Here is a 12,389-nt window from a genome sequence, read left to right on the forward strand (position 1 = left end):
GGTTCTAAATACCCTGCAATACTTTTACCATCTTGAATGGTTTTACACTGTCTTGTTATGTTTGATAGTATACGAAGGCCTACTCAAATATTTCAAGGAAAGAGATACTATGGTAACTACTGTTATGTTGGGTTATCCTGTGGTGAAACACTATGTTGCTTAAATTTGTCTGTTTTGACCTGTGTTGTTATGTCCTCTTTCATCTCAATCTTCACTATATATATATATATATTTTAATAAAAAATAATAAGCTCCCTCAACTAAAACTTAAAAATTGGCATAATAACAAAGACACAAAAGGAATATCAAGGAGTCTTCCAAAATGCTAACCAAAGGATGAATTCTCTATCTTGAGGGGCCATGGTTTTACTTTTTGGAACCTGGATATGAAAAGATGCAAATTAGAGAATGTGGCCTGTGGTGTTATTAATATTCTATAATTTATAGTCACACTGTATACTTTCAAAGGAAATGCTATTGCATAATGCCTTTGAAAGGCAATTTCATTGAGCACTGAATTGAAAGTAATCTTCTGTATAACACAAATAAAGTCTCTATAGGGTAAATACAAAAGCACATTCCACACACGACTGCATTTTAAAATAGTTAACTTTATTGTCAGTGAAAAGATAGGCACAAATAGATTTAAACCGGCTTAACTTTATTGGAACTAGTTCCACTGATTACAGAATGAGATCATAATCATTATGGGACCATATATATCTTAAACTACAGGGAATTTTTTTCTCTAGCCATCTGCCCACCCCAGCTATCCATTTTACAAACATTAATCACAAGAAATGCCAGAAGGAGGTCTGATAGCTGCACATAACCCATCATTGTCACAAGATGAAAATAAACAAACTCCTGACACTTGGCCTACTGATGATAGATGACACTGAAAGATACATTTCCAAGGATCTTGGTGGGCTGAAATTGGTGACAATTAGCCCACAGCTAATTTGAAAACATTGTCAGTAAAATTATATACACTGAAAGTAACATATCCCATATGTAAATGGGCATTTGAAATAACACAATATTGTATGGCTAACAGACATGAAATTAGTGCTAAAGCATACACTTGAAGCTGCTGCCCTATTTAAGCTCTTCACTAAAAGTAGTTTGTATGATCAGCTTATTCACTTTCTAATTTATGCCTACCTAACAGTATAACAAAAAGAGAACATGACATGTCTTTTGCTATGTTTCTTATGGAAGATGATGTCAAATATTTCAGATTCCTGTTGTCCCATCACCCTAAAGCTCAGAAGCAGCATTGAAGTTAAATCCTTCATTAAGACAATCAAGATACATATTTTAAAAAGAAAGCTCAAGCTACTTTTATTTCCAAAACTTTAATAGAGGGATTTTATATCAAGTAAAGGTCATGCTAAATAAATTCTCCTATACATGGGACATTGGGGTACAACTGAATTAGAAGGTCCCCATAGACCACCAGGCAGTACAAGTTAAGACAACAAGGTTATCCTCCCGTCCTGAGGTGCCAATAAAATGCATAGATAAATGAGAGTTCTGGAAGATACCCGAAGTGTTACAACCATACAGTTGCAGAAAGATGACTGACTTGAGGTTTCTCCCATAAGTCTAAATGTTTGAAATACTTAGTAAAGATTTTCTAAAAGGTGGAATCTGTCTTCCCTACAGTAGGACACACTGGCATGGTCTCCTTTCATCTCTTAGATGTAAAATGTTAATTTAGCAAATTACCTAGGACTAAAAACTGAGCAGAGACAAATTGCCACTGGTATGAAAGGGCAGAGAAATTCTGGAAAGTGCAAAATACTATTTACGGAAGTATTTCTTCCTTTCCATAAAACTCAAAAGCCTAAATAGATGGCTGCCACACAGTGTGGAATGTATATTTGTCACCTTACAGAATGTGATTACAATCGTAGCTCTCAGAGCCAGCAAAATATTCTGGCAATGAATTCTGCCAATGAAATTTTATTTTTATTTACTTGCTCATATAAAAGTGACCTCTCCTGAAATTTGGTGTTTGGGTCTTTTTCTCCTTATGACTAAAAGTAGTATGAATGAATATTAACACAACTGCATTTGGAGTTTCTACTTGGCATTCACTTTATAACTGAAGATTAATCACTTCATTATTGAAAGTGTGAAAAGACTGGCTGACAACTGCATTGCTTTCCCTCTTGCTTCTTCCCCAAAACCAACACTATGAAAAAATATTGGTAAATACACTATTTATATACTCACGGGAGAAGCCTATAAGGAAACCTGAGGCACCCAGTCTCAGAGAGAGAAAAGTAAAGTTGATTTCTTAGGTGAATATTTCATATGATTCAGGGTTGAAATAGGATCGAGAAAGGGAAAACCTTGTACAAGGCACTGCAACATAGACAAAATAGAAATTCACAACCCTGGAAAAACTATTCAAGCCAGGGATAATTTTAAGTACATGTAATCTGGACCATGAAGATGCCTTTTCTTAAAACAGGCTCTTTCCTATGTATAAAAGAGTTCCCCTCCCAAAGCATGATAATTGGCAGAATAAACATATGTGCTATGTGATCTTGAGAAAGCGACTGACCCTCTCAAAGTCTGAGATTCTTCATCACTAAAGTTAGAGGAGATAGGATTATATTGCCAAAGTTCCTTCCTGCCACTATGGCTCATGACATAATGTATCTTCTATTAATGTGGTTTCTAACTAACACATTCCTAAACCTCTAATCCCTCCCCCTTACCTAATAATCCTTCTCCCTTTACCCTTGCTAAACACCTGGAAATTGATGTTAATGACACTATCTGTAGATTTGTCACTTAAATGAAGGGCAGAGAGGTGACACAGGGCAAGGACCTGTGGCAACTTGCATCCCTCTGGGACACCTTGAAGGCAGCCCTATGGCAAGTCTTTATGGCTGCAGCTTCCTTTGGTCTCTACCCACATGCATATTATCACTGCTTCCCAAAGGGATCCCGAGATGGAATCACTGGTGATGAAAAGAGGTAGTTAAGGAGCCCGCTACAATCAATCACTCCTGACTGCAGCACAGTACTTTGGACTTCTGATGCTACTCCCTCGGAGGTGATAGTCACATATGCCTTTTAAGACGAGAAAATTAAATCAAAGGAGTTATTTTAAAGTAGTCACCAGAAATTCAAAGCATTCAACCTGTCAGCAAAAATGCTTCCTTGTTTTGCAAATTACTGGCCATTGGAGACTGGTGATGCAGCCTGTGAATGTATGTCTCGAAGAAATAAACATTAAGCTGACTGGTTTTAGGAAAGGCAAGTAAGCTGTGTTCATGGCTACACCCAACTACAGAAGTCTGCATGTGGCAGCTCATGCAACTCTCAAACAAAGCCTATGATGTCTATAATTATTCAAGAGAAAGGAAGTTATGCATCACTCAGTTAATTTACTTTTCTAGCATCTGAAAGCAATATATTAATCCCAAATGCATAAATTATTCTAGAGTACATATGTGAATGTATGAGCCTCCAGGAGGGAAGCAAAAGAATCCACTTCCAAAGCACCACTAATATGAAGACAAGCGTAGTCTACTGGGGTGTGGGTAGCTGGGCCACTGGGAGGGAAAATTAGCTCCAGCACCCTTCCATATCCCAATACTCCCTATCTTTCCTTCAGCTTACACAGCTCTTAAACTATTTCTTTACCTGTGCCCACGGTGAGAGCTTCCTGTGGTTGCTGTCTAGATAGTAACTAGACAAAGAGAACACATGCTTAATCTCTTTCTGGTTTCCCACTTCTAAACTACATGTTACACATTGTATTCGACACATATTGTGCTCTTTCATAAAAATGATCTCAAGTATAAAAACTGAAATGAATTTAAGAACATTGCAAATATCAATGTATATCTATTTGTTAACTGTCCCAGTATTTGTATAAATTCCAACAATAAACTTCAGAGCACATTCTGATTAACCTATCTTTTGGAGGTATTCTCTATGTATACCACATTAGACTGGAGTTCATATGATATTATTTAAGTATTATATTGTTCCAATAAAAAGTCCCTTTAAAAAACATCCCCTCCCCCAAACCCTTGCCTTCACTCTCAAAATAAGAATAAACAAAAGGGGGCACATGAGTAAAACTCTTCTTGCTGATAAACTGCAGGCTCTCAATTGGGCCATTTAGATGAGATATTCCACCATCTCTGCATCAGGCTCTTGTCCCAGGATCTGAATAGCAGTTTTTCTTTCCAGAGTACTGGAGTGCAAAACAGAACCATCTGAATGGAAACAAGAGGTTAAAAAAACACTTAAGGACAAGATAAAAACCCATCATTCTTCAAACACAGTATTAGAACCCTTATGAATCCAAAGGTAGGTGAGACTTGTCTGCAACACTCCTTCCCACCCTGCATTGTTTTACTGGAAGAACAGTCTCCTGTGCCTGTTCCTATCTCAGCAAATAAAAAGAAGTCATTTACAGACTCCTCTCTTCTCTGAAAAAATCCTTTTGGAACATGAAAACTCAGTCCAAATGAACAATTTTATCTAAATATTAGGCACTGACAAACAAGTCTGGTTTTTTAATATTTCTTTCCCCCCTCCCCTTAGTAGTGGGACTGATTCTCAGGACACTCTACCACTGAGTTACGACCCCAGACATTTTTATTTTGTACTTTTTATCTTAAGGCAGAGTCTCACCAAGTTGCCCAGGCTGGCATCAAATTTACAATTTTGTGGCTCTGACCTCTTGAGTAGCTAGGATTACAGGGCATGGACCATAGTAGCCCAGCAAACCAATCTGCATTTCAGGGCAGACTCCAAAGCTGTCTGCTGCAGAGAATGATTATTACCTGTGTTGTCTGGATTGCAGGTCAAACTTGGTACAGACAAATGATATGTTCCAGAACCAGTGGTAGCTGGAGTTGCAGGAGCCTCAACCTGAGCCAGAGCTGGAGCTGCAGTTAGAGCTGGATTAGGAGCTACAGCTGAAGCTGGAGTAGGAGCTACAGCTGGTGCCGAAGTTGGTGCCTGAGTCTGAGCCTGAGCAGAAATCTGAGCCACTCCTGGAACTGGAACCGGAGCTGAAGCTAGAATTGGAGCTGGAGCAGCTGGAGCAACCTGAATAGCAGCAGCAGCAGCAGCAGGAGCAGGAGCAACAGCAGCAGATGCAGCAGCTGGAATCTGAGCAGCAGCAGCTGGAGAAACAGCAGCAGCAATAGCAGTAGCAGTTGCTGGAGATGGGGCAGCAGCAACAGCAGCTGGAGCAGCAGCAACAGCAACTGGAGCAGCAGCTACCATAGTGATGGTGTTGGTGGCTGCACTGGCAGTGTTGGTGGTGGCGGTGACAGTGATGGGAGCAGCAGTGGCAGTAGCAGTAACCGCAGCAGGAATCGAGATGGGAGCAACAGCTGCAGTTTTGTTGGGCTCCGTTCCACGTTCAGTTTGAGTGCTGCAGTCTCGGCTGCCCGTCTTGGAGTGAGCTGAAAGCAGGGGAGTCGATGGAGGCACAGGCGACGGGGTGGATGAGAGAGACTCTACACGGTAGTCTCCACCCAGGAGAATACCTACAAGTGAAGGAGGAAAAGGCAGAAACCAATAGGTAATTCCAATCTAGACATCTGACTGGCTATTATCCCTTGTAGAAATTCAGGAGTAATTTGAATGGCTCTCAATTCTTCATTTTTATCTCCACTTAACCAAATATCAGAGACTTCCCATCAAGGCTAAAGTTGCTTTGAATATGGAAGATCCCTTCTGGTCCTCATTATGCAAATCCTAGAAGTATGCACTAAATTTTTAAGTGCCCTCACTATCTGTTTTATTTATTTATTTATTTTTTTAGTGATGAGGGAGTTCTACTGGATTGTCAGAATTTTTCTATTTGCTTCCAGATATAACCAACAGCAAACATCACCAGAGAGCTACAGAGCATCAGGTGTGGTCAAAGAAGTCTGTGGACACATGATTATGTTAATAATTGTGGAATCAGAACCTCTGATATGGCCATGGTTCCGCTAGATGGTTATTCCAACAAAAGGACATGAAAAAGATGAAGAAATGTATTAAAAAGAATAAAAGAACTAACATAAAACTATATACACATATATATAGCATGCTACCTCAGACTCTAAAAATTTGCCTCATATTATCTACAATGATCCTTGAGGTTTTGGTTAAAGGAGACAAAATGGACAAGAATGGCATAAAAGAGTACATTCTGCTCTAATATCATAATAATCTGGTAACAAAACCTTGCCACTGGCTCCATTTAGCTTAATGAAAACTCTGGGTCCTCCTATTGTAAAGAAAGAAAGAACAAAAATGCTGGAACTTTGAATGTTTGAATACCATGAAGGCTTATATGGGCTTTGGACAAAGGTCCTACATGGCAAAGGCCAAATCTGAGAAAATTGTTTTGAAATTTATGTTCCTTTCTGCCTAAATAGAACTCAGGATTCTTATTTTTTCAAGCTTTGTCCTCAGTGTTCTCACCATGCAACCTCACAGGGTGGAAGAGCACGTGGATGTGCAGCTAATCCCTTGGAAGGACAAAAACCTAATCTGATACACCTTTCTCTCTGGAATCTGGACCACTGCCCCCTTTCTTTGCTGTTTGGAACACTTTATATGCGTCATTATGATCTTCTCTTTGCTGCCATTACCTAGGCTCCCCTTCCAGCTCTTGTCATCTCTCTTTTCTTCCATGATGGGCACACCAGTCAGGGTGGAGGAGTGAGAGAGCAAGCCTGAGCTGGCATTGGAAATGGACATCAGAGACTTTGCTGGCCGCATGGATGACAACTGCTCTGTCTTACTCGGTTCCTTCCGGGAGCGTTGCTGGAGGACTTTGATCATGGCATCCTTCTCAATAATCTGAGCATGGAGGGTCTTGATCCTAGGAGTCAAAGAAAAAGAGCAAACAAAAACTTTCATGCTATCCCTGTGTTCTGGCATCACAGTTTATATGGATTTGAGCACCCTTTATCTTTTCAACTAAGCAGTGGTTTGAGCTGAAGACAATGAATTTTGTTTCAGGTTTTTAAAAACATTCTTCTGTCCACCCAAAAGGATACATCAGAGATTCCAGGAGATGCTGCTTTCAGCTTACAAGGTCAAAGTAAAGCCTTAGATAAAAGAAAGGCTGTATATGAGAGAAACAACCTCTGAATGATCCACCACATTTAAGCAGTAAGTCTGTGTCAATTTCCCTACCTTCCAATGCCAATGGATGGAAGTTTACCATGTTACAGAGTTAACAGATAATTCTAAAAGTATATACCATGGTAAAAATGTTACCAGTGCAGCTCAGATAGATGATACATGGGTAGCAGATAAGAAGGCCTGTGAACAGAAACTCTATTTGGAATTTCACAGCGGAAATGATTGAGATAACATATCTCAAACACTAAGTAATAGGCTAGTGGGAATGAAGGTAGTGGGAGAATGCTGCATGGTTTGGTTTCCTAGTTCGGCATAAAGATGCTGGTTCTTCCCTATTGACCTATCTGGCCTCTATACCAACTTCTCAGATCCATCGGCATCCAGATCAAAGTTTTACCTGCCCTCCATGTCCAGACAACGCTTGTTGGCCATCAAGATTTCTTCCTCCTCTTTCTGAATGCGAGCTTCCAGAGCTGTGTCATAGCTTGTGTTCAGAGAGTGGCTGATGACTGTTGTATCCCTAGGGAGGGTGACAGCAGTGATAAGGATGGACTGACAACAAAATCAATTAATCCTTCTAAATCAAAGGAGGCTTTCTGGAAAGCTGTAAGTGGAAATCGATCTTGCTAGGGATGGTTGGTTTTTGGGTGACTTACTGGTAAGAACTTCCAAAATAGGAAGGTTCAGCCTTTAGAGGTTATTGGCATAAATATAGCTATAAAAGGATTCTTTGGATGTGAATAACTGGACAGACATCCTATTCAAGCTTTCTGGCAGATAGTCCCTTTGAATTTCTATATTATGCCTAAGCAATAGGAATATGTATATATTTAATTTATTATCATGACAGTTATTAAGGGAAAAGGTTAGATTTTGAAAGAAATCAGAGGGTGTGCTAAGTACTTTATTGTGACAGACTGATATCAGTAACTACACATGAGCACACGAAACACAAAAGTCACATGAGCAGCTAAAGTCAGGTTAGCATGTGAACTGGAAAAGGGCCTCTGACTCAGTGCCACTATATTCTTTATCTGACCTACATCAGAAACATTCTAGCACCAATCAGTGAGTCTATGCTAACTACTGTAAGTGATTATTCTCTTTACAGAGACCCAACTGTATAAGGGGCCACCATCTCCTATCTAAAAGTGTCTTAGGAAAAAAAAAAGTGTCTCATGCTACTAGCTCAAAGACACAATTAATAATGGAAAAGGTGTGTGTGCAGAAACAGAAAGTTGGGACAGACAGAGAGGACAAGAGAGAGACAGGTATTGAGATTAAGGAGAATGCTGATGAAATTACATAAGTCATCCAGAAAAATCATACAATAGGCTGTGAGCAATGAATTGACACTGTTTCACTGCACTTCCTATGAGAAAGAGATGCTGTTGGAGAACCCCAGGCATAGTTGTACTAGCAGACAACTATGTTCTCTCAGCTTCAAGGTTGTAACCAATGCCAATGGCAGTGAAGTGCTGAAGGAACACAACGGTGGAAAGCTGACATTAAGGATGGGGGAATTTTGCTGAGCTTCTGCAAAACCACTGCTCTCCCACATACTAGAACTTTATATGCATGGCCAAAACCATTTGTTGGAACAGAGAAACAACAAGTGCAAGGATGGGGAGGGATACAAGTGTGTCTTGTCATTTGCTAAATTTTATTAATTTTGTCAAAATATTTTTAACACATAAGAATTCTATACCTACTCTCTTGAAATTCACTTGTTTGTAGTCCTGCTGGATACTCCAAGAGGAAAGAACACTTCATGGAGCTTAAAAGCAGGCTCTGACTACTAACAACACTGGGTCAAGTCCCAGTTTCTAAGTACTCTTTTACTAAACAAGCTTTATAAGCTCTAAAACTCAGTATCTTAGTCTCTAAGTCTTTGTCTCCTCATATGCAAAATGATAATTACAGTTGTATCTTCATTTCAACAAAGAAAAAACCCAAATGTGTACATGTAGAAACATAGAGCATCAGGCACAATACAAGCACTCAACAACGATATTTGTTATTAAGTGATAGGCACATAGAGAGGAAATATTATTGCAGAGATTATGATTTAAAAGAATGCCAGCCCTAAGTATAATCCTGGAAGTGGTTCCCGCACTGCAGAGTACCAATGTGAATTAATGGTTGAGGCTTTAAAGTCAGGCCTCTTGAAAAGTGCATGGTGTCTATGGACACTGAGGAATGGAACGTACGGTTTATCACTGGGGGAACTGGTGCTGGCCTACTGCCACTTTCATTGCATAAAAGCCCATTTTGGGTACACAGAGCCCTGCCAGCTAATTGATATGGACACTGTGAACTCCTCAGAAATGGAGTCTGTGAATGTGGGGCACTTAATGAATTCCTACAGGGCTGCCAGGACTGCCTTCATCATCCATCTTCCTTCTAGAAGAGTAGAGTTACTAAGCTAATGGTTTAGGAGCAAGCAAACACAGTATTTGATAGGACAATGTCTAATAGCCTCAGACTATCCTTAAGAGCACCAGGAGAGATACTGGCTACAGTCTGAAAACAGCCTGAAAACTCTGAATTGCATATCCCTGAATGTGATATTCACCCATTTCAATTTCTTAAGGAAACAATTTCTTCAATAATTCTCAGTCATTTTGTCTCTCCTGCCTTTTTCATATTGTTTTTCCAATCATATTACACGAATTTTTCTCTAGAATGTCACCATGACCTGCTAATTAAAATATCTATTGGCCATTTAAAATTTGATTTCATCATTTCTCTGGGCAGCACCCTTATACTTACTTGGTACATGAACTCTACCATACGGGGAGCACTGTGTTTCAAATTACTGGGCGTAGGCAGAGGAGTGAGATGTGGAAAGATTAATCCACACTGAAGGAGAGTTTTGAGGGAAAACAAAAAGTAAATACCATTGTAGGAAAGAGTTTGGACTAATATTCCAATAGATACTGAAAAAATTTTTGAAACAGACAGTTTCATGTAGTTCAGGCTGCCCTTGAACTCACTGTGGAGCCCAGGCTGGCCTCAGATGCACAGCACTCCTCCTGCATCAGCCCCTGCAGTGCTAGGATCCTAAGCATGTGCCACTATGCCCAGTTAGAACTTTTCAAGGGAAGTGAAATGATCTGCACTGAGCTTTGGTACTTTAGCATTATCTTTTGCTGCACTGGTTGGAGTGTTTAAGGAGAGAGGCACTGGAATCAGACAGACCAGTAGAGGAGTCGACTGTAATAATCCCAGCAAGAGATAATGAAAACATGAACCAGTGAAGTGGCAAGGGAAGTGGAAACAGGCTGTTAAGAGGTACAACTGATAAAACTTAGGAACGATTTCAATGCAAGTGGTAGGGAAAGGAAGGAAGGAATGGGACCTTTATTATATCAAATTCAAATGGCTAAGGAAGATGGCATAGCATGTGCTGTCATGGGAAAACATGGAGATGAGGTTTGGAAAATGCTATGATGGTTTTTGTTTTAGGTAGATTGGAGTGAAAGTGTCTTCAACCAACAAGTTGTTGGAGCTTCTAACTTTAATCTTAGAGATGTTAGAATTACTAATACAGAGTTACTGTCATCCTTATTATTACAGAAGCTACAACAGATAATCAGATAAATAAGAATGTAAAAGGAGAAGAAAGCAGAGGATGAAAACTGAGAAATGCCAACAAGGAAGGAATATACAGCCATGTGTGATGCATATGAATTTCTACCACCATCTCTCCTTTTCTTGATTTCCTCCTATCCCAGATTTACTTCAGTCAAAACAGAAATAACACACCATAGGTTCAAACAAAAGCAACAAGCTGAATTGAGTCAGTAAATACAAAGTTATAAACTACATGGTTGACTGGGTATGTTATCCTATAATTCTTTTGGTGTTCTTCCAAACTAAATTCACTGTTTCTAAACTGAAACTCAAAATCTGAATTACTAAATTGGGTCTCCCGTGATTGAACAGAGACTCTTACTTGGTAGTGATTTCCCTTCATTTATATTAAGCATCTAGAGAAGACTCTCTAGGGACACAATAACATGCAGCTGCAATGCAGACAATGTTATCACATTATTTATAATATTTCTAAGTTACTAAATAGTGAGCCTCAAATAGCATCTTATTAAACAGCTAATTATCTCTATTTTGCTATCTTTGAGGCCCACCATGTTTTAGAGGCAGCAGAGTATACCAAATAAGTTGACAAAAATGTACATTTAAATCCTGTTTCGTATGCCTTTTAGTAGTCATGTGTGATCTTGGGTAAATTATTTAACTCCTCTGTGGTCAGTTTTCACCTTTGTAATATCTCAAATTGTTGTGAAGATAAATAGTAAGTATTAAGTGCTAAAAGCATCTTGAATAGCAAACACTATCTGTTTTTGATAAACTTTCCATTATCCCTTTAAACAAAATAAATATTTTTTACAAAATAAATATTTTAAATACCAAATACCCATCTGAAATAAGCAAAAATTACCTGATTTACAGATTTACTGATTTCTTATTCTGCCTCTTTCTCTCATTGTACCCCCTTAACTTTTCACCAATTTCTAAGAAAATAACTGACCAATATTATACAGTTGATGCATCTGATATCTAGGTACATCTCAGGGTGAAAGGCAATGTCAGCATCTTTCATTTGAATGAAATGCACATTCTTAAATCCTTTAAGGCCAAACCTAGCTCTTTACACACTGATCCTACCTGAAATCACTGGATCAACAGTTTTCTGAAATCAATGAGTCAATGGCTTTCTATTTGACAAAAGGTGCTCCAAAGAATCTAGATGGTTAAGGAGGTATAAACAGGCTACCTTATATGCCCTCTCACTCAAGGAAAGAAACTTGTCTTTTCTTATGCTAAAAATCTGTGTTTTATTATTAACAATGGCCCTAAATTGGAAATAACCCAAATATCCACTATCAGGTGAGTAACCACACTATTAAGTAATAAAAAGAAATAAACTATTAATATACCCATGAGCTTTAGTGAAGCTCAGAATCATTATGCTGAAGCAAGAAGTCAAATAGAAAGGGTAAGCTCAACATGAGTCATGACATTCAAGTAAAAACACAATTTTATAACAAAAACCAGATCAGTCACTGCCTAGAGAGGAAGGGATTAAGTTCACGGAACACAGGGCCACTTTAGAATGTGTTCTCTGTATTGACTTCACAGGTAGGTACAATGCTATATTCAATTACCAACACTTATCAAACTACAATTAAAAGAAGAAGTTTTTTAAAGTGTAACTAATAGTGTACTTGAATTAA

At 38.8% G+C, this 12,389-nt stretch overlaps 1 protein-coding gene across 6 annotated transcripts in view; it reads right to left on the reverse strand.

Annotated features, from left to right (window-relative positions):
- Positions 1–591: 591 nt before the first annotated feature.
- The window catches only part of Amot (angiomotin), a 77,050-nt gene continuing 65,252 nt past the window's right edge, over positions 592–12,389 (reverse strand). For all 6 annotated transcript variants that reach the window (XM_013150187.3, XM_003467627.5, XM_013150186.3 and 3 more), the window contains 4 exons: positions 7,529–7,651; positions 6,633–6,865; positions 4,821–5,534; positions 592–4,247 (listed from right to left, as the gene is read on the reverse strand). In XM_013150187.3, coding sequence (XP_013005641.1) covers positions 4,150–4,247; positions 4,821–5,534; positions 6,633–6,865; positions 7,529–7,651 — 1,168 coding nt within the window. In that variant the 3' untranslated portion in view covers positions 592–4,149. The remainder of the gene's footprint in view (positions 4,248–4,820; positions 5,535–6,632; positions 6,866–7,528; positions 7,652–12,389) is intronic.

The sequence above is a fragment of the Cavia porcellus genome, unplaced genomic scaffold (assembly GCF_034190915.1).
Source record: "Cavia porcellus strain 051 isolate PalLab524CR breed Dunkin Hartley unplaced genomic scaffold, mCavPor4.1 scaffold_3, whole genome shotgun sequence".
In the NCBI taxonomy this organism is placed as follows: Eukaryota; Metazoa; Chordata; class Mammalia; order Rodentia; family Caviidae; genus Cavia; species Cavia porcellus.